The 25,230-nt window shown below is 36.4% G+C and overlaps 3 protein-coding genes across 7 annotated transcripts; 2 read left to right on the forward strand and 1 right to left on the reverse strand.

Annotated features, from left to right (window-relative positions):
* Positions 1-727: 727 nt before the first annotated feature.
* LOC114711457 (protein IQ-DOMAIN 14-like) lies at positions 728-2,503 on the forward strand. Of its 3 annotated transcripts, none has more exons than XM_028895867.1 (4): positions 728-1,087; positions 1,171-1,410; positions 1,545-2,141; positions 2,238-2,503. In XM_028895867.1, the coding sequence occupies exons 1-4, from the start codon at positions 728-730 to the stop codon at positions 2,259-2,261; spliced, it is 1,221 nt and encodes a 406-aa protein (XP_028751700.1). In that variant the 3' UTR covers positions 2,262-2,503. The 3 variants fall into 3 exon arrangements, with proteins under 3 accessions (XP_028751700.1, XP_028751698.1, XP_028751701.1); XM_028895865.1 differs by having other exon boundaries at positions 1,545-2,073; positions 2,210-2,503; XM_028895868.1 differs by having other exon boundaries at positions 2,234-2,314.
* Positions 2,504-15,224: 12,721 nt separating this feature from the next.
* LOC114711461 (metal tolerance protein 4) lies at positions 15,225-20,183 on the forward strand. 3 transcript variants are annotated; one of them, XM_028895874.1, is made up of 7 exons: positions 15,225-15,518; positions 16,601-16,770; positions 17,460-17,658; positions 18,316-18,494; positions 18,579-18,729; positions 19,180-19,310; positions 19,634-19,786. In XM_028895874.1, exons 1-7 carry the CDS (start codon positions 15,293-15,295, stop codon positions 19,646-19,648), a joined length of 1,071 nt encoding a protein of 356 aa, XP_028751707.1. In that variant the 5' UTR covers positions 15,225-15,292; the 3' UTR covers positions 19,649-19,786. The 3 variants fall into 3 exon arrangements, with proteins under 3 accessions (XP_028751707.1, XP_028751706.1, XP_028751708.1); XM_028895873.1 differs by having other exon boundaries at positions 15,229-15,518; positions 19,615-20,183; XM_028895875.1 differs by lacking the exon at positions 15,225-15,518 and adding an exon at positions 15,610-15,952 and having other exon boundaries at positions 19,615-20,183.
* Positions 20,184-21,682: 1,499 nt separating this feature from the next.
* LOC114711434 (protein PHOTOSYSTEM I ASSEMBLY 2, chloroplastic) lies at positions 21,683-24,813 on the reverse strand. Its single transcript, XM_028895836.1, has 6 exons — positions 24,671-24,813; positions 24,232-24,311; positions 23,115-23,280; positions 22,623-22,715; positions 22,064-22,237; positions 21,683-21,942 (listed from the first exon to the last, which is right to left on the reverse strand). Exons 1-5 carry the CDS (start codon positions 24,738-24,740, stop codon positions 22,107-22,109), a joined length of 540 nt encoding a protein of 179 aa, XP_028751669.1. The 5' UTR covers positions 24,741-24,813; the 3' UTR covers positions 21,683-21,942; positions 22,064-22,106.
* Positions 24,814-25,230: the final 417 nt, after the last annotated feature.

Consider the following 25,230-nt stretch of genomic DNA (forward strand, 5'->3'; position numbering starts at 1 on the left):
TAAATGTAAGAGATCTGTATCAATTTTTTTTTTTTTAAAAAAAAAGGATCTCATATAGAAAGAAGGTTGAATTAATCATTAATATACCAAAATATAAAATCTATAGCAAGTCACCGCTTTCACAAACCAAGAATAATGATACTGCTCATTTCCCAAACTTTTAAGGAAAAATATGACCTGTTTTGCTTTGAGTACCGCGCAGGTTACTCCGCACTGAGCTGTCGTATTTTAAGGTACAGGGTCCTTAAATAGGAGGGCTCTACTGGACAAGTATTGAAGCCAACAAATACAAGTCTTGTACACGAATGCTACATGCATGTGATGGATCCACATGTCTTCTGATCTACCCCATCCCAATTCCCACGTTAACCCACCTCTCCAATTTACCATAACACCCTCTGATCACAACCTTACGTGAGCCATGGGGACAACTCTCAGCTGTCTCATTCTTTTGCGTGGAACCTTCCTTCCTTCCTTCTTTTCTCACTAATCCCTTTTCTGTAATTACACTCTGCAACTATCTCACAAGTGTGTGCCAACCTCCACAACATCCTCTGCAAATGCCACTTAGTAAAAGATTATATATTGAGATAAAGAGATTATGCTGTTCATAAGCACTAGGCCATTTGTGTCAAGTGGACCAGTGTATTTAGTACTGTATCACAGGACAATAAGAACAGATCTGATTTATCTTTTGTTGTTGCTTTCTTCTAAGTGATTGAGTGAGATGGGGAAGACCAGGAAATGGCTTAGAAACTTGTTGATGTCCCGGAAGAAACACAAGGACAAAGCCAAGAGAGAATGTGAAGCTTCTCAGATTGCTTCCAGTGATGCCTCTCAAATTCCAACCCCAAAAGAGAAACGAAGATGGAGTTTCCGTAGGCCATCAGATTCCAAGCAACTCAATTCTGCAGAAACCAATGTGACTGCCTCACCGACACCACCACCACCACCAGAAGCCACCTCGGATACTGATCAGAATTTGCAGAACAACCACTTCGCTATTGTCACCACTCACAATATCACAGTTCCAAGCACTGAAGATGATGCTGCTATCAGAATTCAATCTGTTTTCCGGTCTTACTTGGTATGCCATTTTCTGCTAAGCGTATATGATTCTACATCATTTTATGTCTTTGTCTGTTTTGTGATTTCTGAGATGAATAACAGGCAAGAAAAGCATTGAGTGCTCTAAGAGGAATAGTGAAGTTGCAGGCATTAGTGAGGGGACATTTGGTTAGAAAACAGGCTTCGGCTGCTCTAAGATGCATGGAAGCTTTGTTGACAGCACAAGCCAGAGCGTGGGCTCAGAGGAACAGAATGACGTCAGAAGCAAAATCTAATCAGAGACACTTAAATCACCCCAGAAAAACACAGGAGAGCTTGATAAGACCTGTGTATGACTATGATGTGAGTTCAAAATCTCTTTCTCTGCTTTGTCTACTGAATCTGATGAACAAGAATCTGCAGTGACCAAATTGATAACTTGCTATTGAAAACAGAAAACTCTCTAGAGGACTGAATCTGGGTTTTTGTGTAACTAGGAAACTGACATGGAATCGCAAGAGAACATAAGAATTGTGAAGGTGGATGTTTCTGGATCAAAAGACAACGGCAGAAGCAGAAACAACACCATAAATTACACTCATTACAATAGTTCTGAGCACAGTTTTTCAACATATTATCACCCACATGGTTCATACTCAAAAGAAGAAAACCTCAAGGTATCTCCAGTCCCATCAGCACAGAGCAGCCCTGCATCATCAAAACCTGATGATAAGAAGCTTCCTTTTACTTCCCCAGGGACCTCTCACAATCCATCAGTCCCAAATTACATGGCCTACACGGAATCATCGAGGGCCAAATTCCGATCACACAGTGCACCCAAGCAAAGACCAGACACACTTGAGAGGCAATTAAGCCGTCCTAGAGCTTCAGTGGAAGCAAGAAACACTGGCCACAGACCAGTAATGAAGATGAGAAGGTCATCTTCACATGTAAATTCTAGTGCTCAACACTACCAATTCCCAAGCACAATCAAGCTTGACAGGTCCGCTATTTCACTGATAGAAAGTGAGTGTGGTTCTTCCAGCACGGTTCTCACAAACACTCAATATTGCAGATCTCTTGTTTCATATGATGTGAGTAGTTAAATTCTCGTAACTTTGAGATTATGGGATTTAGCTAAAAACCAGTCACTTCTGATCAGGTTTTTATCTTTTCTTGTGTGAAGGCAGCCTCATGAAGATAGGTGCTACTGACAGTGCACTTTCTAGGCTTCTACAGCGAGAACAGAGTGTTCCTGAGTTTTGGCGCTACAGTTGAACTGTGTTCTTACAAATCCATGGAAATTGTAGTGAAGTTTAACTTATGTGGACTTGTTTATTCTATTTTATCACTTGCAACTTGGATAGCAAACAGTGTTTAGCTATTGAAATTATGTAATTAACTGTTAGATTTGTTCTTTATGATAAGTAAAGCTAGTTAAAATGAAATAAATTATGACTTGTATTAACTCATCCATTGTCTATATACTGTTTGGATCACTCCCAAAGAATCAGTTTTGTGTAACCTCGTAAAATGTAAAGTCACTTAGTATAATCTCTTCATGAAACAATGTTTTATATATATGTATGTGTGTGTGTATTGTATAACATTGTTTGGTGAAGAGATTATATTAAAATTATCAATGTGTTCTTAAAGTTAGCATGAAGTATGAAATTTTTCTTACCTTACTAATCTGAATTATTCTTTATTAGGTGGGGTTGATACCAAAAATGGAAAAGAGAATTCTCATGTGATATGTTTTGAAATGATTTTTTTTTTTTGGTTTGGTTTATCCATTTTTTTCCCCTTGTACTTGCACAAATCCTTAAAATTTAATCCCTTTTCTTTATCAAAATTTTATAGGTAATCTTGTACTTTTGGTAAATATATTTTTATCTGGTGAAAAATTTGATATGTTAGCGACAATAATTATTGTAAATTTTATTTCTTCGTATAAAGAATATTTTAAAATTTGAATTAGACACTGATACCATAAATTTTATGTTACAGTAAGCATCATTCCCTGTGTCATACTTCCATAAATAAAATAATAAATTAACTGTTTATCCCAAAAAATAACTAAAAAATTCGAATAAATAAAATCATGCAATCCTACTGTCGGGTATTAAATATAGGCATATCTCTCAATAAGATTTAAACTTTAATTCGACATGTTAAAAAAATAGTCTCATCTACTAAATCCAACCTCCTGTGGTTATGGCTCATTTCTTAAACATTCTGTAATACACAAAATTCATAAAAGTTTTTTTATTTTTTGCTAAAGCATATATATCTTTTTATTAGAGGTAATCTTATTCAAAATATTATCAGACACTAAATATGAATACTTTTTTTTAACAAGAATTCGAATATTAGTTTGCTATGTTGCTAGGGGTGTACAACTTAGAAATGCTTTGTGATATTCTAAATTTGGACGATCCAGTTTTTGTCCAGGTCAGAAACTTTAGGCCCAATCTTCACAAAACCTACAAAGATAGCCTAAGTCAAGTCAGCCCGTGCTTTGACAATTTACGTTAAATTTTCGGAATAATACTCAAAAAATTATTAAATGCATAATTTCGACGCTGGAATTGCCGCTTTAGGAGCTTGTTAAAATGAATTTAATTTTAATTTTTTTTATTTTTGCTTATGTTTTTGGATTCAAAACGTGGCCCAAGCCCAAAAAAAAAAAGACGTAATTTAGAGAATGAAAATTGTGTATTTTATTGATACTTCGATTGGGTATTTATATACACTAGAGGAGCCTAGGTATTAATGGCTCATTAATATGAAATCATATCACATCATATCCTATATACTAATTACAAGATATTTACATATCTTATAATATCTCCTATAATATCTCTACACTCCCCCTCAAGTTGGAGCATAGATGTCAATCATGCCCAACTTGTTACAAAGATATTCAACTCGAACCCCATTGAGAGCTTTGGTGAGAAGATCACCCAACTGGTCGCTGGATCTGACATGTCCTGTAGAGATGAAGTTTTCCTTGAGCTTGTCTCGGATGAAATGACAGTCAATCTCAATATGTTTCGTTCGTTCATGAAAGACCGAATTCGAAGCTATGTGTAGGGCTGCTTTATTATCACACCACAGCTTTGCTGGTAACGAGGTTTTAAGACCAACCTCTTTTAGTAGCTGGTATATCCAAACTATCTCACATACAGATTGCGCCATGGCTCTGTATTCCGCTTCTGCACTCGATCGTGACACCACATTCTGTTTCTTGCTTTTCCAGGACACCAAGTTGCCTCCTACAAAAACACAGTATCCTGTAGTCGATCGTCTTGTGGCTTTCGACCCACCATGATCAGCATCACAAAAGCACTCAATGTCTGTGTGACCATGATTCTTGTACAATATCCCACGACCCGGGGATCCCTTCAAGTAGTGTAACACATGCTCTAAGGCTTCCCATTGTCGGACAGTTGGCGCAACCATAAATTGGCTAAGGACACTTACTGGATAGGTGATATCAGGACGGGTCACTGTAAGGTAATTCAACTTCCCAATCAGTCTCCTATACCTCTCTGGATTTTCAAATGGCTTGCTCTTAGCAGCCTCATCAGGATTTTCACATGGTATGCTACCATCAGCATCAAGCAGAGGATTATAGACCATAGGGAAGCTGGTCGGGGCAACCCCTAGTTTCCCAGTTTCTTTCAGCAGATCAAGAACATACTTTCTCTGAGTCAATAAGATGCCTTTCTTGCTCCTCATGACTTCAATTCCCAGAAAATACTTCAATGAACCCAGATCCTTCGTTTGGAAATGTGAGTTAAGGAACGACTTGAGAGATGAGATCCCCGAGGCATTGTTTCCTGTAATCACAATGTCATCGACATACACAACTAGTAGAATCATGCCAGCACTTGTTTGCTGATAGAACACAGAATGATCACACTTACTCTGGTGCAGCCAAAGTTTTTCACAACAGTACTAAATCTGTCAAACCATGCCCGAGGACTTTGTTTTAAGCCATAGAGTGATTTCTTAAGGCGACACACCTTCCCACGCTCCCCCTGAGCAACAAAACCTGGTGGTTGCTCCATATACACTTCTTCAAGGAGATCACCGTTCAAGAATGCATTTTTGATATCTAATTGATGGAGATCCCAACTATAGGTAGCGGCCATAGAGATAAACAGACGAACAGAAGAGAGCTTGGCCACGGGAGAAAAAGTCTCAGAGTAGTCAATACCATACTTTTGAGCATAGCCTTTTGCGACAAGGCGAGCCTTGAGGCGTTCAAGTGTACCATCCGCCTTAACTTTAGGGGTCAACACCCACTTACACCCAATAGCTTTCTTTCCTGCTGGTAAATCTACTAAGGTCCATGTGCCAGCACAATGAAGGGCCGCCATCTCTTCTTCCATAGCAGTACGCCAACCCGGGTGGGACAAGGCTTCATGAAGGGACTTAGGTACTGAAATAGTATCTAAAGAGACAACAAAGGCACGAGAAACAGAAGGGAGGTGGTTATATGAAACAAAAGAAGAAATAGGATGGGCACAAGTACGTTTACCTTTACGAAGGGCAATGGGCAAATCAAGAGAGGGATCTGGAGCTGGAACAGGAGGTGTCTCAGAGTCAATTGAGGGATCGGCATCTAGACCTGGGGCAGGGTCAGGCTCAGGGTGTATGATGCTTGCTGCAGGATCAGATGACGAAGCAAATAATGGTGGAGCAGAATGTGGCGCAATAGTAGGAGTAGTTTCCTTCAAACGTCTGGTGTAGACCCAAGACAAAGATGGTTGATCAGGTGCCAGTACGGGAGCTGGTGCTGGTGGCAAACTTGGACTAACAGAATATACCAGAAAGGTATCCTCCTCCGCCGGTGGAGAAGGTAAAGCGGAAGCATTAGATGCAAAGTAGGCAACAGATTCCTGAAAAGTGACATCAGCTGAAACCAAATAACGATTCAAAGTAGGAGAAAAACATCGATAACCCTTTTGAACTCGAGAGAAGCCAAGAAAGACACATTTAAGAGACTTGGGGTCCAATTTGGAGACCGTGGGACGCACATCTCGAACAAAACAAACACAGCCAAAGATCTTAGGATCAATAGGGAACAAAGCTTTGGAAGGAAAGAGAGTGGTGTAGGGAATGTTACCATCAAGGACAGAGGAGGGCATGCGATTAATAAGAAAACAAGCTATGGAGACTGCATCTGCCCAGAATGGTTTTGGAACCTGCATTTGAAATAAAAGTGCACGGGCCACCTCTAATAAGTGACGATTTTTTCTTTCGGCCACACCATTCTGGGCCGGTGTATCCACACAGGAAGATTGATGAAGAATGCCATGTTGAAGCATAAAAGAGCGAAAGGATTCAGAAAAATATTCTTTAGCATTATCACTGCGCAAGGTGTGGACAAGCGTATTGAATTGAGTTTTAATTTCGGCAACAAAAGTACAAAAGTGAGAGAAAAGCTCAGAACGATTTTTCATTAAATATAGCCAAGTGGTACGGGAATAATCATCAACAAATGTGACAAAATATTTAAAACCACCTTTGGACTCAACTGGACACGGACCCCAAATATCGGAGTGCACTAACTCAAAGGGGGACGAAGCCCGTTTATTGACTCTAGACACTAACGGTAGACGATGATGTTTAGCAAACTGACACGACTCACAATCTAAAGACGACAAATGCTGAAACTGAGGATAAACCTTTTTTAAAGAAGATAAAGATAAATGACCCAAACGACAATGTGCTTCAAATGGAGTGACACCACCAGTACAAGCCACCGCACGAGACCCCTGATCATCAAGGAAGTAATGTCCGCCAGATTCGTAGCCCCTACCAATAATCCTCTTCGTCAAAAGATCCTGTATCAAGCAATGGTCAGGAAAAAGTGAGACCCAACAATTTAATTGGCGAGTAAGCTTGCTAGGGGACAAAAGGTTAAAAGCAAGATTTGGGACATTGAGTACAGATTTTAAATGAATAGAAGGAGTAGGTTTAACAGATCCAGATCCAAGGACACGAGAGTGGGAACCATCCGCAATGGTGATAGCAGAAGGGTTGGCATACGAATTATAGCTAGAGAAGAGATGACGGTTACCTGTCATGTGGTCAGTAGCACCAGAGTCTATGATCCATTTGGAGGAAGAAGAGACAAGGGCAGTAGCCTCATTACCTGTTGTACTAGCAGTGCTCACGGGGGGATTTGCAGATTTCAATTGAGCATACTCAGTAGCTGAGATAGTAACCATGTCACTGGTTGTTGTGGCCACATGGGCAGAGCTCTGTCGTTGTTGCTTGTTTTGCAGCTTACGACATGTGCGTTTAGTATGTCCCGGTTCCTTGCAGTAATAACATATCACTTCCTTGGGCTCCTGATTACCACCTCCTGGTTTCGGACCACTACGACTAGGGAGCCCTCGATTGTCATTCTGGCCTCGACTGAGTAATGCACTAGTAGGTGGAATGGGAGTTGAGGAAGGGTTTTGTTCAGTTCTCAGTACACGAGAGAAAGCTTCTTCAAGAGAGGGGATGTCAGCTCCCGACAAAATTTGTGATCGAGCAGCCGCATATTGAGATGGCAGTGCAGTCAGAAAACTCATGGTGGCCATCTGCTCGCGGTGAGACACATTAACTTTCCTGTCATCAGAAATAGGCATAAGAACATTGAGCTCTTCATAGGTGCTTTTAAAATCCATAAAGAAATTTGTGAGGGAACGGTCAACTGGCATCTCGGACCGATAGAATGATCTGCAGACCTCGTACATACGAGAGATGTTGTTCTTTCCTGAGTATAAGAGTGCCAAATAATCCATTAGCTCTTTAACAAATTCACAATGAGTAATAGAAGGCATGATCTCACTGTCAATAGAGTTACGAAGTTGTAACAGAAGCCGTGCATCATCTCTTAACCATGACTTGCGAGAGGCATCCTTTTCATCAGGAGGATTGTCAGTCAAGTGATCTTCCTTCTCAATACTCCGAAAATAAATACGAATAGTCTTACTCCAATCCAGATAATTTTTCCAAGTTAGTTTGTGTTCAGTAATCTTAGTGACTACTGGAACCATCTCAGAAATAACAGACTTGTTATCACCCATTAGGATAATAATTATCACAAAAATACTAATCAGCCAAGTGGATCACACTAGGGACCACAGAATAAAAAATAGATTAGAATACCACAAACCAGAGTGTCAACGCTTGCTCAGGAAGCCAAAATTGCTCTGAATCACAACAAACAATGTGACCCAGAAAGTAGAAGCAGTAGGGATGGGTCGGAAAACACCAGAAGACGCCGGAAACCGAGAGAAGACGCCGGAAAACAAAAGAAGACGCCGGAAAACGCTGCAAAACGCGACGGCGCGTGAACAGTACCCGCGCAGGGTGACGGCGCGTGAAGGCCACGCGCTGCTCGGACGACGACGAGACTCCGGTGGCTGGCCGATCGGACCCCTGCGACCTCCTCTGCCGGCGCGTGTTCACTGTAGAGGCTGGAAAGCTGATCGTTTGGTAGCCGCGTGAACAGTGACGGCGCTGGTGAACAGTGACGGACGCTGGAGGCCAGAAAAAAAATGTTTCTTTTAACCCTAGTAAACTGGCTCTGGTACCATGTAATTTAGAGAATGAAAATTGTGTATTTTATTGATACTTCGATTGGGTATTTATATACACTAGAGGAGCCTAGGTATTAATGGCTCATTAATATGAAATCATATCACATCATATCCTATATACTAATTACAGGATATTTACATATCTTATAATATCTCCTATAATATCTCTACAACAACCTAGGGGACGCCTAGGTTCAAAGAGTTTACAAACTCAACAGCAAGCTCCTTGCCTCTAATCCGACCTGGCACACAGGTCTTTCTTCATCCATCAACGGGAGCCACTGCATCCGGGACTCTTTCCCGTATCACCACACTCGACTCAGAAACAAAGCTCATCTTTGCCAAGAGATCTGCACATCCATTAACCTGACAGTTGATTTTTTCAATTTTCACAATCCATCTTCTGTTCATCATCTCATGGACCTGTGTCCACAAACCAAAAAGAAAGATACTCTCTCTTTGGGAACCTTTTTTTTTTATAACATTTTTGAAGTAATATTAAGGGGGAAAAAAAGGGAGAAGTAATCTGTAGGTCCTTGTATTTTCATTCAGTTTCTAATCAGGTCCTTTCAAATTTTTCATTTTTTGTTGGATCTTTAAATTTATCTCTGTTATAAGTGTTAATCCTCCCGTCAAGAACTGTCAAAAGACGGTCTCAAACAATGTAAACAATGAAGTTTTTGTTCTCCTCCTGCATATATAATCTTCTCAAATCTAATGGATTCTTTTGCCTTGCCCTTCCAAGTACTTCCACTTGCACCGTAAATTTCATCACTGTTGCTTCAATCGTCGTCTTCCGTTGCTTCACTGCCATCTAAAATCATGTACAATTCATATATATATATATGAATTTTCAATCATTGAATATGGCTTAGCTATAGAAATCAGAATGAGAGATGCAAGATGTATGAATATTATATATACTTATTCTATCCCCATCAACGCTTCTAAAGCCACCCTATCTTCTAGTTTTTGAGAAGAATTTTCAGAGCACAGCAATCATTATCTCCAAAGCACATAAACTTAAACTGCAAAACGCTTTTTCGAGTGTTGAGATGGCTCTGAGCATATTTTGAGTAGTGTCACTCAAAATCCCCATTCAATGCAATCATAGGATGGGAGAAGCTTTGAAAGTGATACTGTATTGACATCCAATGTGTGCATAAGTTGTTTGTTGTTTGGTTCAACTGCTCTTGGGTGGGATGGATTAGATGGAGATAGGCCTCTCCCTTGTCAGGCCGGAGAATGATCTTGATGATAGCTCTGGTGACTTTGACGATGATAAGGATAATGATATATTCGGAGTGCCAGAAATCGTACCCTAATGGCAATAGCGGAAATGAGAAATTTTACTTCGTACTAAAATCACTCGAAGTAGAAATGACATTCACATCAAAAACCCCAAGTGCTGGAGGCTAAAGGAATGGGGACCATCGGAAGATTGCTACGAACTTTCATGGGATATGGTCGCAGTCATGGCCTCACACTTCAGCGGCTGTTACAAGGCGTCTTTTGTGTTTTAATAGCTTTTAGACGAAGGGATTAATTCTTGTAACAGAAATAAGTTTAAGGATCTAATAAAAAAAAAAAAATTTAAAGGGACCTGTTTAAAAACTGAACGAAACTACAAGGATTGGCATATTACTTTTCTCGAAAACAAATTATGATACTCATAAGTCTATGCTGAGAACTTTTCGGGGAAAAAAATAACATTTAATCCTGTAAAAAGAAAATAAAAGTAGCTGGCGTGAAACTGCACCAATGATTAGAGAATCTGAGAGGCGCCACTGATATCCCCTTTTTTAAATTCAATATTTAATCTGCACTTGGCAACTTGAGTGAATCAATTATAGAAATATCACTATCAAGTAGCAGGTTTACAGTTCATAAATTTTGATTAAAAAAAAACTAGAAATATGACAAGAAATCATCTCCAATTTTCATAAATAATAAAAAGAGAATAAAATTTTGTATAATAAAAAAAAGGAAAAATAACACTACGAAAAAATCTCAACTTTTTCCCGCCTCTCGTTTCCTTGCTGGGAAAAAAACAAAGGTGCTGTGGAAAATTATTGTGGTTAGGTGGTCCACATGCGCAACATCATCAAGCATCAAGCGCTTAATAATAGACACTCTGGCCCATACTATTACCATTATTTTCTCCCAGTTTTGGTATATTTGCTTGGCCATATTGTCCAAGCCCCAAAGCAGAATCTTGGATGCTCATTGTCTGACCCCATTAAATTACTCCATTGATTAGTTATTCAATAGTAGTCGCATACGTCTCTTTTCAATTATATTACTCCATGGTTGCTTTTTATAAGAGATAATTATCAAAATCACACATACTGGTACTTCAAAATATTTAAATTTGATTAAAAACAATAAATATATAGGATACATATTTTTCTAATTATATTCTTATTTATAAAGAGAGTATATGGAAGATAATAATGAATGAAAGTTGATTGAAGAGTGATTCTCCCTTTTATCTTTTTTTTTTATAAGAGCTTGATAATTAAATTATGTGATTTAAGAAACCAGTTAAAATTAGTTAAAATTAATAAATATGTAAGAAATGAATTTTTTTCCTTAAACATGTTCTTATTTATAAGGGTAACCAAGAGAGAGAAATAGAGTAATAATGAAAAAAAGTATCAAAGAGGGTATAATATGCCTAGTTGTCGACATTTGAATTAATTCAATATATAAAATTAATTAGGAGCAAAAATGAAAAAATCACAATAAATATTCAGACAACCCCAATTAGACTCTTATGAAAATGATCAAGGCAATTCAAATTTAAGGCTTAAAAAAAAAGAAATGAAGGGAGTAATAAGTGGCATATAATTAATGTAGGTAAAAATGAAAAAGCCAGTTTAAAATTTCAAATAAAGATGATTTGTTTTTAATATTTAAAAATACCACCACTATGAGAGAAATTATTTATAATGAAAAGAAAGAGAGGAATTAAGGACGATATTAACCCATAAAAAATACTAAAAATTTTAGACGACCTATTAATCATTTTTATAACTAGAAACATATGATTTCTAATAGAACTCTTATATTAGTAACATTAAAAGGAGAAATTTACGATAAATGTAAATTAAAAAATTAATTTAAAAAATAATTGAAAATTTTTTTTGGGCCAAACAATTGAAAATGTTTTATATCTTATAATTTTAATTAAATGGAGGGAGTACATTCCCAACTTCTTACCAGCAAATCCGATTCAAAATATAAGCTAAGGTTAGTTCATTTAAATTTATCAAAAAATGAAATAAAAACAGTCTAAAATAATCAATATGTAAGGCATATGTATATTTTCCAAATATGTCTTTATTTGTTGAAACTTCTCTCTTCTATTTACTTTGTTTAAAACACTTGTCTCTCTTGCCATACCTAGTAAACCAAACATTTTTTATAATTAATACCATCGATAACTAAAAAAATTAAAAACATGTTGAGAGTGAAATTAAAAAATACTCATTAAATTGTTAGACAAATTTGAAATATTATCTTGCAAAAAAACTCAAACCCCTCAGCTAATGTTAGCGTATATTTTGAAGCGGAGGGGACAATTAATTTTGCCTCCTGGCCTCACTGCGTTTTCTGTCGTTTTCGGACCTTTTCATCAGTTGACATCCGCAGTAATTAATTAATGTGATCTGCATGGATGGCGACCTCCATTTGATTTTAATATTCCTAAAAATAATAAAAGCTCAAGAATCAGCACAGCAAGGTTCCTCCGCTACTTAAAAGTTCATCAACGGTTTTTTAATAATAATTCATAAAATACGAGATAAATATAAAAAATGAGTTTTATCTCAATTTATATAAAACATATTAATAAATACTTATAAAAGTAAATCAAAATAGATACTAACTGTTCCCGTATATAAGCTATTTGTATGGTGCGCCTCCGTATGTCAATAAAAGTATTAAATTTATAAAAAATTTTATGCTTGCAAAAAAGATGTTGAAAAAATGTCTTGAGTATTTTCTCTCACCTATTGTCTTTATTGTATTTAATATAGATAAAATTAAAAAAATATTTTTAATTACCTTACTAATAACTTATATTTATACTATTTAAGAATAATTTTTTTCCCTTACAAGTGACTACTTACCATTAAAAAAAAAAAAACTACAGTTTTAAAGCCCCTTCCCCAAGAAGGATTCAGCCCAAGGCAAATGCTCATGATATTGGTGATAGCAGCTGGAAGCGTTGTCAGTTTGCTAACAAAACCACAAAACCACTGGCCTTCTTTGTTCCGGATAACACCTCCACATCCATTTGAGCTGTCAGTTCCCCCACCCATCCACCTCTATTTTAATAACCACTAAAACCATTGACTTCATTAAATTATAGGGTTAAGGTGCACCCAACACCCCGAACTATTTTTTCAGGTGTATCCAGTGTCCTAAAGTAATTTTCGGTGCATCTAGTGTCCTAAACTAATTAAAACAATGCATCTAATGTCCCAAACTAATTAAAACGGTGCATCCATATCCTGGGCTAACAAAAAAGTTAAGTTTGACCATTAGTTGACCGAAAAATCTGACGTGGCGGACACGTAGGCATCTAATGTGTATTATTTTAACGAGTTAAGGTGCGCATAGTACCCTGAACTATTTTCTCAGGTGCGTCCAGTGTCATAAAGTAATTTTTGGTGCATCCAGTGTCCCAAACTAATTAAAACGGTACGTCTACATTCTAGGCTAACAGAAAAGTCTCGTTTGACCGTTACCTTGTTGATTCAGCTGAAGGTTGACCGAAAAATCCTACATGACGGACACGCATGTGTCTGATGTGTATTATTTTGACTGAAAATTCAATTTATTTCCTCCTCTTCTAACATTTATCTTCTGTCAGTTTTTAAACTTAAAAAAAAAAAAAGAAAGACCACCGATCCACCCTCTTAAATCCTGGTACATGTACCACCCATTCAATCCCATCCTTGTCTTTAACATTTTATTCCATTTCTTCCACCACTCCGATTTGAAACCACAACCGCTGTCACAGCACACTTCCATCTTCATCTCTGTCGACTCCTCATCCGACTCACATTTGCTTTCCTCCTCGTAGAACACAGCAAACTCCCCCTTGGTCACTTCATCGACATCGTCATCGCCTTCCGAGAAAACACCTACCGCCACTAGGCTTGTCTTAGGAGCTTTAGTCAAAACAATACACATCAGACACTTGCGTGTCCGTCATGTAGGATTTTTTGGTCAGCCTGGGATGTGGACTTACCATTTTAATTAGTTTGGGACACTGGATGCACCAAAAATTACTTTAAGACACTGGCGCATCTGAAAAAATAGTTCAGGGTGCTGGGCGTACCTTAACTCGTCAAAATAATACACATCAGATGCCTACGTGTCCGCCACGTCAGATTTTTCGGTCAACTAATGGTCAAACTTAACTTTTCTGTTAGCCCGGGATATGGAAGTACCGTTTTAATTAGTTTGGAACATTGGATGCACTAAAAATTACTTTAGGACACTGAGTGCACTTAGAAAAATAGTTCGGGTGCTAGGTGCACCTTAACCCTAAATTATATCAAAACAAATATAATTATTACTGTATTTATTATTTCTAAATTTTAGAATTGGAGAACAGTTTTTATACATATATTTTTTGGTCTCATATTTATAAAATAAAATAAATTTATCCTTTTATTTGCCAATTCACCTCTTCAAAACGCACAAAAAACAAAATATGGAGTACGGTGCTAAAACGTAAGATGAATTGGCACAGGGCTAACCGTTACAACTGTTTGGCGAAAATAAAAAACCGTTACACATGTTACCTCATCAATTTTTGGATAGAAATAATGAGCCATAAATACGTTTGTTACTTTTTTTTCTTTTATTATTTTTGTTTACTAAAGAAGCATCTTTACCTCACTTTTCATTATCTTCTCTTTCACTTTTCATTATTTTTTCATTCATACTTTTTGGTCAACACACGACACGCTAGATTTTTTATTTATGCATGAGATGATTTAAAAAAAAAAAAACAATCCTGCCAACTAGACACCAGGCCTATTCATGTTTTTTTTAAGAGGTGGTAGACTTTTCCCAGTCTGAACTGTAAATATTATTTTTTTTTTTAAAGAGACATATTAATATTCAATTCCGTGATTTTTAAATCAAAACTCGATGATATTATACTCTTATTTTTTGGCAGAAAAACTGTTATCCTTTTTATATTAATGCTTTAAAATTCATTTAAGTTAAATTCCCTAAAAAAACATTTAAGCAACTATTATTCTGTTGCTTTTTATAAATAGAATTAATATCATTCAGTCGTACAAAATAGATCTTTAATAATTGAGATAATATTTGAAAAGAACTAAGTTATATTTCTGTATTGTTAGCCTTAAATCAATTTTAAAGTTCAAATTAGTGATTGGAATTTGGCATCAATGTTTTGGAGTTAGGCACTCTTATACGTCCAAAAACCTGATCAGGAAAAAAAAAAGATAAAAAATACTTGAAAAACGTGAAATTGGATATCAATGAAAAAGGCTAGCATTTATACGAAGCTTCGACTCGAAAGAAGATTGGTATGTTCGAGGCTGATACTGCTAGAAAGCTTTTTGTGTGGGGTCGTGGTTTGATTGATGGACGGGAGTTCGGATTCGGATCCTCGGTCGCCGCTGCTGATGAAGGATGATCGGAGTACAAAGGCTAACGGCGGAGGAGGGCGGCGGGGGCGGCTCCCGCGCCGGAACTCTGTCAACTCTTTGAGGAGTGAATTTGTGTCGAAGTTGCCTGATAAAGTCCGGTCTGGCCTCGACTCTGAGTCCTTCGATGTTGATTTCTCCAGAACTGGAGTTTTAGGCAAAGGTTTAATTCTTTTTATCCTTTATGCCTAGTTGTGACTGCTTGATGGCTCATCAAGTGAGGCATTTTCAGGCCCAAAAAAAAAGTTAGGCGTTTCAGGGAATACGTGACAAAACTTCTCTTTGCGCAGGAAAAATGTTACGTACCGCCCAAGTTTGTCGTTCTTTTCATTTCTGTTTCCTAGTTTTAATGTTTGGTTGCCAGAAATTTGTTTGTGTTTTATCTCTGTTGATTTTATTTTGTTGTCAGTCGTCACTTGTTATCACTTTCAGTAATTATTTTTTTCTTAAATTAATCTTCATCTTCATTTGGAGCCGGAGTACAGAGTTAGATTGCCTTTTAGTCCTGCGTCTCTTCGTTGCATTTAGCGAAGATAATTGACATGAACGTGGAAGCGATGATATCAGGAAGACAAAAAATAAGCAATCATTACTAGGGTAGTTACTAATGAATTTTTTTATCGTACAGATCTTTCCCATATTTTCCAGGATATTGTGTGTTTCCCTCTTTATTTTAATCTATATATCCCTGGATTCTGTTCACTGATCTGTATGTGTTCACCTGCCAAAATTCTTATCCAGAGGCGATTCTCATCCTTTTACTGATGGAATGGAGGTCATATAATTCTAATAGGATATCTGAAATTTCTTTTTTCTTCCTATTAACGTCCCTGAATACTAAGCTGTCGACAGTGGTGTTAGGTCTTCTTCCATATTTAAATCTCTGGGACGGGTATCGTCAAATTATTACCTCTGTTTTGTGCTTAGAGTAGGTACAATGGAGAAGTTTGATGTCATTTCAAATATTTGGTTTGATTTGGAAATAATTGAGCTACACTATAACAGCTGTGTGATGACATTTTTTGTACTGTTATCGACAACTATTTATTTCCTTCAACAATCCACTATAATGAAACTAGATTACTATTCCTTTCTTTATAGCGGAAGGGTCAATATGATTTTATTTTATTTACGCTCTGAAACAACTTATTCTGTCGCAGAATTATGCGTTGTACTTTGAAGATCAAATTATTTTCCTTGTTTTTCTATGAAGTGACCTCTTCCAATTTTTTTTTTTTAAAATAGAAGAGAAGGAATACTATGAAAGACAATTTGCCACTCTGAAGTCATTTGAGGAAGTTGACATCATAGTGACGTCTGATGGCACCCACGAGGTAGACAGTGAGGAACAGGCTCAACATGAAAAAGCAATGAAGATCTCCAACTTTGCAAATATAGTTTTGCTGGCATTAAAGGTGATATTTCGATATATTTTTCAATACTTCCATTTATGAGCAAAATTTCAAGCATCTATTCTCACCAGAAGGCTCGTTTTTAACATCGTGTCCGTTTGAGACATTTTATAAGTAGGAGGTGTTTGGAAGCACTCAGAAGTGTTTCTCCAAAACACTTCTCCGTAAAACGAGGCAAACTCTTTCACATATTTGCCTCGTATACCGTAAAAACACTTTTAAAATTATGGTTTGGTTTTCATCCAAACATCCCCATAGTTTATAAGTAGTTTTTTAATAGTGATTTACGGAATATGAAACAAGTATGTTAGAGGAGTTTGTCTCAAATTACGTGAAATGTGCTTATAGGGAATTTTTTACGCCCTCCCAAACAGGCCCAAAATAAGTATGCGAGAAAAATTATCTCGATTTACGTGAAATGTGTTTATAGGAAATTTTTTAAGCCCTTCCAAACAGGCCCAAAATAGTCATTGAGGTCAGGCTTCATTATAATGATTCATTAATCATGTCTTAATAGGATTTTTCAATGAACTAATTTAACATTGGGAAGCAGAACCTAACTTTCAAGTTTGAACCTCCTTAAACTTGTTTCGGCATAAGCTCCGATCCTTTCTTTTTTCTTTTTTCTTTTTTTAATGCTTTTGTAGTTCTTGACACTCCACCAGTTTATGACAACACATATCTATGTATAGATTTATGCGACAGTTAGGAGTGGTTCAATTGCTATTGCAGCATCAACTTTAGATTCTTTGCTTGATCTTATGGCTGGTGGAATACTCTGGTTCACTCACCTCTCAATGAAAAACATAAATATTTACAAGTACCCAATTGGGAAGCTGAGAATGCAGCCAGTGGGAATAATTATCTTTGCAGCTGTCATGGCAACACTAGGTGTGTAAGACTAACCACTTTCTAGCTCCAGATTGTTTACTTGTTTCTCACTCAAATTCAATATTTCTTCCTTTGGAAGGTGCAAGCAACGGACACAATTTCGTTTTGACATTGTTTTTAACTTATAATATTTTGTTGCCTTAATTTTTACACTTCTAGTTTGCAGATGGCTGATACAGTTGGCAATGGTAGAGTTTCTTCTTATTCAAAACCTGTTAATATGCTGTCAAGTTCTACTTTGAATATGTAACCGTATCTTATATTCAATGCCAAACCCATAATTAGGATCGTAGCATGCTTCAGATTTATCTGCTATTTTTCTTATCTACATATTATTTATGACTAGCTTTAACTAAAATGCTGGATTTACTAGTGAAAAAAAAAGGGGCTTATATCCTTTTCAACCAAATAACAAGTGAAAAAGTGAGCGAGATCTTGAATTTGCTATATTCAAGCACGACATTCAACTTCTAGTTAAGAATGATAATTTCGCTTAGATTCAGTTTCCCATGATTTAACCATAGGTTTGTATTTTTTATAAGGACAAGATCATATATTCTTGGTCTCACCTCTTTAATGAAAGTTATGTTTAAAAGGCATAGAATCATTTTGGGAGCGGAAATAGAAACATTACATCGTTTCATCATTTTGCTCCAGGCTTTCAGGTGTTTGTGCAAGCTGCAGAACAATTAATCGAAAATAAGCCTTCTGAAAAGATGTCTTCCGATCAGTTAGTCTGGCTATACTCTATTATGATATCTGCAACAGTGGTGAAACTAGCACTGTGGCTTTACTGTAGAAGCTCGGGAAACAAGATTGTTCGTGCCTATGCAAAGGTATGGGCCCTTCTTTTGTTAATGAACAGTTTTATCTATGGAATCACGACTTTGTTGCGTCAGCTCACAAATGCCAATATGCAGGATCACTATTTTGATGTTGTGACGAATGTGGTTGGATTAGTCGCAGCTGTTCTTGGTGATGAATATTACTGGTGGCTTGACCCAGCTGGTGCTATTTTGCTTGCAATTTATACAATTACAAATTGGTCTGGCACTGTCACGGAAAATGCAAGTAATAATCTCTTTCATCTTTTGCATAATTCCCAACAAGTAAAACTATGAAATAGGCATGGACTAGAATAGCAATTAAACTATAAAATGTCAGTTGGCTACTCGAGATCTATTTAGGGATTAAGTTGTGATCGTTGGTTAGAGATTTTTAATTTTTTGGGAAGCACATGCTACGCCATTAATTGTTTTGACTTCTTATCTCTTCTCTTTTATCTGTTCAAATGCCAATCAAAAGGAAGATTTTTTTCCCCTTTAATTCATTATTCTTTCATGGTTCAAAAGGGAAAATAGAAAGCAAAAGGGGGATCAACAAAATACTTTTTTTTTTTTTCATATTTGTGGGCAAGATTTCTCAGAATAGTAATTATTTTCAATATTGGAATGGGTAGAATAGTGATATATGCAATGGCTCACAATGAGTTGACCGTGATAACGCTGATTTCTTATACAGTTTCACTAGTGGGACAATCTGCACCTCCTGAAGTTCTGCAGAAGCTGACATATCTTGTTTTAATGCACCCTGAAGTTAAGCGTGTTGACACTGTTCGCGCATACACATTTGGCGTTCTATATTTTGTAGAGGTATGTTGTGCTGTACCAAATAATATAGGTATATTTAGTGATGGCATGGGCCTGTTTGGAGCGTATTTTCGAAATTTTCTACTAAAAAAAAAACCATGTTTCTGGCGTTGTTTTTGAAGGCCATTTTCATTTTTGCCCAACAGAAGGGCATGTTGAAAATAATTAGCTTTAGTTTTCAAAGTACAAAAATGCAAATGCCTATAACGTGTTTCCAAATGCACTGTTTTAGGAACGCTGTTTTAAAAATAGTTTAATGAATTTTAATTTAGCATCTGCCTCGTCAAATGGATTGAATTTGAAACAGGTTGATATTGAACTGCCAGAGGATCTCCCTTTAAAAGAAGCACATGCCATTGGAGAGACCCTACAAATAAAGATCGAGAAACTTCCAGAAGTTGAGCGGGCATTTGTTCATCTGGACTTCGAATGTGATCATAAACCGGAACACTCAATTCGAAGCACACTGCCAAACAGTGAGTCTTGAGTTTATAGAACCCCGTCTATTGGTCAACAAGAGAATGTTCACTTATGGAACAGCGGGACCTTTGGTAACGTTCAATTTCTTGGAAGGATGGGAGAGCAGTATTCAGCCGTATTGTACTAATATGGTTTTCTTGGGCTTTTTCACATATATGGTATAAGCAGGAATTTATTTTGCTCAGATGCTATAGTATGAAAAATATTTACCAAGATACGACATTTCAAAATCATTCAGACAGAGATCAAGTTTAAGTTTATAAAGAACTTGTTTTTACCAATAATGAGTTTAATAGGTCCCATATTAAAAAGTATAGAACTCATTCTCACAAAAAACGAGTTCATTGGGTCCCATCTTAAAAAAGTGGGTGTGAACAACTTTGATTTTGTCTTTTAGTATCATTGTCTTTTTTTTTTCCCCCAGCTCATCCATCCTTCCATTATTCTTCCTCATTTTTAAGTTTTTTAGTTCTTTTGTAAGAGAGTTGGTGGTGTGTGTTGCTTTCTTGTATCTGTTTTGTTTCAACTTAAAATTTGATTTGTTTTAACTAATTGAGGTATATTCTTTTGATTAAAATTTTTTATAATTTTTATATGTATTTTCTTAAATGATGAGTAGAATTTTATATTTAGTTATTTTATATGTTGTCTTGTGGACCTTGTATACATTGAATTTTATATAGCATTTGAAGAATTTTTTTTACTACAAACAAAATTAAAATTCAATGTATACAAGGTCTACAAAGTAACATATAAAAATGATTAAATATAAAAATTTAAACAAGCTCAACATGTAAAATGACTAAATATAAAATTCTACTAGAATAGAATTTTATAGGTCTACAAGGCATACAATGCATATAATAGCCAAACTCAATTCTTACTATATAGCATTTGAAGAATTTTTTTTTTTTTTACTATAGACAAACTTAAAATTTAATGTATACAAGGTCTACAAGGCAACATATAAAATGACTAAATATTAAATTCTACTCATCATTTAAGAAAATACATATAAAAATTACAAAAAAATTTAATCAAAAGAATGTACTTTAATTAGTTAAAACAAATCAAATTTTAAGTTGAAACAAAACAAATACAAGAAAGCAAGACACACTACTAACTCTCTTACAAAAGAACGAAAAAACTTAAAAAGGAGGAAAAATAATGGAAGGATGGAGGAGTTGAAATAAAAAAAAAAGATAATGGCACTAAAAGACAAAATCAAAGTTATTCATGGTGTGAACAACTTCATTTTTTTAAGATGGGACCCACTAAACTCGTTTTTGGTAAGAACGAGTTTTACAATTTTTAATGTGAGACTCACTGAATTCGTTCTTGATAAGAATGAGTTTTTTATAAACTTAAACTCGATCTTTGTCTGAATGATTTTAAAATGTAGTATCTCGATAAATATTTTTCATACTATAGCATCTGAGTAAAATAAATTCCTGTTTATAGTATATATGTGAAAAAAAGCCGGTTTCCTTGCCAGCGAGGAAATTTTACAGTTTTTTGGGTCAAATCTCTAAAAGGGCAACGGTTATGTCACTCCCTTGGTCTGCAATCTCATATCTCCGGTAGCTGCCTTATCTAAAGTGTGTCTGCCCAAATTTCAGAACGTCAACATGTCATTAGAATCAATTTGGTAAATTACATTGTATGTTTGTAATGGAGGAAAATTCACGTCCAAACTTATGGTGTTGCATCAAATACATGTACTTTTCGGTATTCTTTAATAGATCAATTCAAGCTCGTTCCGTATTTTTCAAAACTTTTATATTCTATATGCTTTAAAACTACACCATTTAAACTGAAGAATTCTGCGTCAGGTAGGACTGTGTTGGTTTTTTCTTTTTTTGTTTGGGGGGGGGGGATAGGACCGGAAATAGCTATTTACTCACTGTTTGCGAGGCATACATTACATTCTCAAAAGCATGAATCCCGCATAGGAATGCTCACTTTGGTTACAGTATCTGGAAAGCCATTAAGTAAAACTAATTGTTATTGCTATTCTGTATTACTTCTACTCCAAAAATACAAGACAAAACAAATCTTCTGTTTGCTATGTCTGCCACTGGCTCTGTTCAACTAAATGGACAACATGCCAGAGATGTTCCCAAGTGGAGGCAGAGATATGTTGCAGTAGAATTATCTGTAAGAAAAGATCAATGCCATGTAAGCACCCTATTAAAGACAACAGTATTTAATGATAGCGTAGTTTGGGGGATTCTCCAGTAAAATAACAGCAAAAGAAGATCAACATTGTACATTACCCCACTATAGTCTGCAGCGTTACAAGAACAAAGAGGACGTGTCTTATGAGTTTGGGAGTAGCCTTCCATTATACATTTTATCAAGCAGCTTCCTTGCATCGGGCCTCCTTAGGAGACCTTTATTGTTTGGCAAGCCAGTTCCCAAACAAACAGGACAGACGAGTTTTCCTCGACCTATTCACAAGACAAAATAATGACCACTTGCTAAAGAAAAATTGCATATGATAACTAGTTCGAACAAAAACAAGTACCCAAAAAAAGTGTGAAAATTGAAAAAGAACCACAAGAGGAATAAACGTTAAATAAGAATAATATTAAAAAACTCACGCGCATTTACGACAAATGAACTGCATGACTTAATGTTTAAAAGAAAGTGACAGTGCATAAGAGAAAAGAAAATATATTTTAACGATAATTGTTGTTTTTTTTTGGGGGGGGGGGGTTGGGGGCGTGTACATTCCATGCTCAACCACTGTCACAACATATCAACTTAAAAACTACATTCGTTATCAATAGATGTTACATTAGAGGAGTCAAGTACAAAACTGCAAGTTCATACCGTAACAATTTGGACATTCTGTAAACTCATAAACATCTTTCGCTCTCTTCCTGTTTAGAGCTTTCCATTTTCCTGTACCACCACACATATCACCTAAATGAAAAGCAAATATCTCATGGACCAGAAAATGTAAACAAGAAGAGGTATTTATTCTTTTCCTAAAATAGATAGAAGATCAGTCAATCACATTCACTGGGTTCAAGTTGATAAAATGCATGCATATAGTGCCATGACTAAGGTATCTATCTAATGGTTAAAAACAATATACATGAATCTTGGTTTACTTTGTTGTAACATGAGATAGTATATTTACAATTCAGTGAACTTTCAGGCTTCTTCTCACAAGAGCCTGAGTTAATATAAATACTCAAAACCTATAAAGTTAAGACATGCTGTTATGAATATCATGCTCCACATGTAAATCGTGTCATTATTCACACTGTGAAATGAGGAAGGGAGAGTAAGCAGAACAGCACTTTCATCTTTACTCACATATCACAGCACCAGTTCCCCCACAATTCCTACAAACAGGTCTTTCCTTGCCATCCAAAGCAATTGCATTTGTTGCAGAAGTAGATCTTCCAAAATCACTTATCAAAGGTACAGTTGAACACAAACAAGTAAGACAATGTCGCCTGGAGATTGTTACTTGAATTTCCTGCAACATGGATCATTTTATATTAACGACTTAACGCTAATGAGTTTTAAGCCCTTTTCAGTCAATCATGAAATTGATTATGAGATTCTTAAGCATGTTTGCCATAATTTACCAATCACCACGTTCTGATCTAACTGCAGTAAGAGCATACACCTTCCAAAATCAGTGGGTACTTTCCAACAATTATTAACCCACCCAAAACCAGTACTGGAACTGAAGAACACACATAATGGGACCAACAGTCTTCCCATGTTCCCCAAAAGGTCAGGGTACAAGATGGAGATAAGTCACCCAGCTATTTCCACATTGTGTAACCTTTGATGTTATGTTGTGTAATAATAATATCGTAAATGATGTAGCGACAGGTTATAAAAGTTAGTTAAGAGAGGGGAATATTAGAAAATTGCCGTCAGGATTATTGCCTATAATAGACGTACCTGCCTACTTATGTTTTCAGATTATGCTGTGAATAATACAGTTGCGTTACCCAGTCTCTGTTCCTCTGTTTCTCTCGATTTTCTCTCTTCTCTCTTGATTCCCTTGATTCCTCTCTTTTTTATCTTTTTCTCTCTGCTGCCCGAGTTATAAACCTACACCACGCTATCATATGCGTTCCATTCTTCTTCCCATTTAGATAAGGGTATTAGAGAAAATGGATGAGATCTAACAAGAAAATAGCTTCCAGCACTGAAAATACTTATTTTACCTGTTGATCGTACAGAATAGCTTCTTTTTTTTTTGGGGGGGGGGGGGGAGGAGCAGTAATTAAGTCTTGGAACTCAGTCAAACAAAAGACTAAAGGTACACACCAAGAATTTTTATAAACATGAGCAGCACTATTAAATAATCAACAATAGCTATAAAGCCACACAAACATTCAACAATTTGACAGAATCAGCCAATGCCCAGTGTGTGATGCATTAAAAAACATGGCAATGCATGATCTTTCACCTTGGATGGTTTTGATGACTCTTTTCTGTCGCCTGAAATCGAGTTCTCAGTTTCGTGACTCGCTTTAACGTGCATCTTTCCTGAGAAGATAACTACCAATCATAAAATAACCATAGAAGAAATCTATAGTTCGCATTGGGTGACAGTTATATATAGCAATGAATCCCACATCCGTAAAATCATGTAGAACAATCTAAATAAAGCCGCTTTCTCCAACCCACGACCGAGAACAAAAACAAAAAACACAAGATCCAGCATTATAAAAACATAACCAAGTGAATTTACTCGCGAAAAGAAGCAGTGTCTGTGCTATTTCTGGTGTCACGTTGAGGCAGGGAATAAACCCAATAGAACCAAAATTTCATCTTGAGCAATGAAATTGAAGCAATCATCGAAAGAAAGACAGGAGGAGACAGAGAAATAGAAAGTGGAAACTCACGTTGGTTTGGAAAGAATTGAGGAGTTGAAGAAAGGCAAGAAGATAAAGACGAGAGTGTAGTAGAGTTCATCGTCTCTCCTCTCCCTCTCGCAGCGTCTCGGCGAGTCGATTGCGCGCGTAGTCTGCTGAAGAGAGTGAAACAGACAGATAGGGGTTGGGACTGAGGCGCAATATCTACCGTGTTTTCCTTCAGAACCAGAAGGCCACGTCCCCGTCCACGTCTTCCATGTAACCAATAAAATCATATCTTCTTTGCCAAGTCTGCTGTGTGCGCAATATATATGGGATATGTATAAATTTTTCATTTACTCCTTATAATTTTTTGGCAAAAAACAATAATACGTCCGGTCCTTAGTATAAAGTCCTGTTTGACTTTTATTTTGGTTCTAAATATAAGATCCTAATCCACTTTGTCTCTCATATTTACTTAACTTTTTTCCAAGACAGTTCTTCTAACAATAATAACTCTAGCTAATACACTCGATTAGTAAGGATATTTTAGGAAAGATAATACTTATTTATTACAAATAACTAACTGAATTTCGTTCTTTAATCTCCTC

The sequence above is a fragment of the Neltuma alba genome, unplaced genomic scaffold (assembly GCF_004799145.2).
Source record: "Neltuma alba isolate B1F8T4 unplaced genomic scaffold, ASM479914v2 tig00011289_pilon, whole genome shotgun sequence".
NCBI lineage: Eukaryota > Viridiplantae > Streptophyta > Magnoliopsida > Fabales > Fabaceae > Neltuma > Neltuma alba.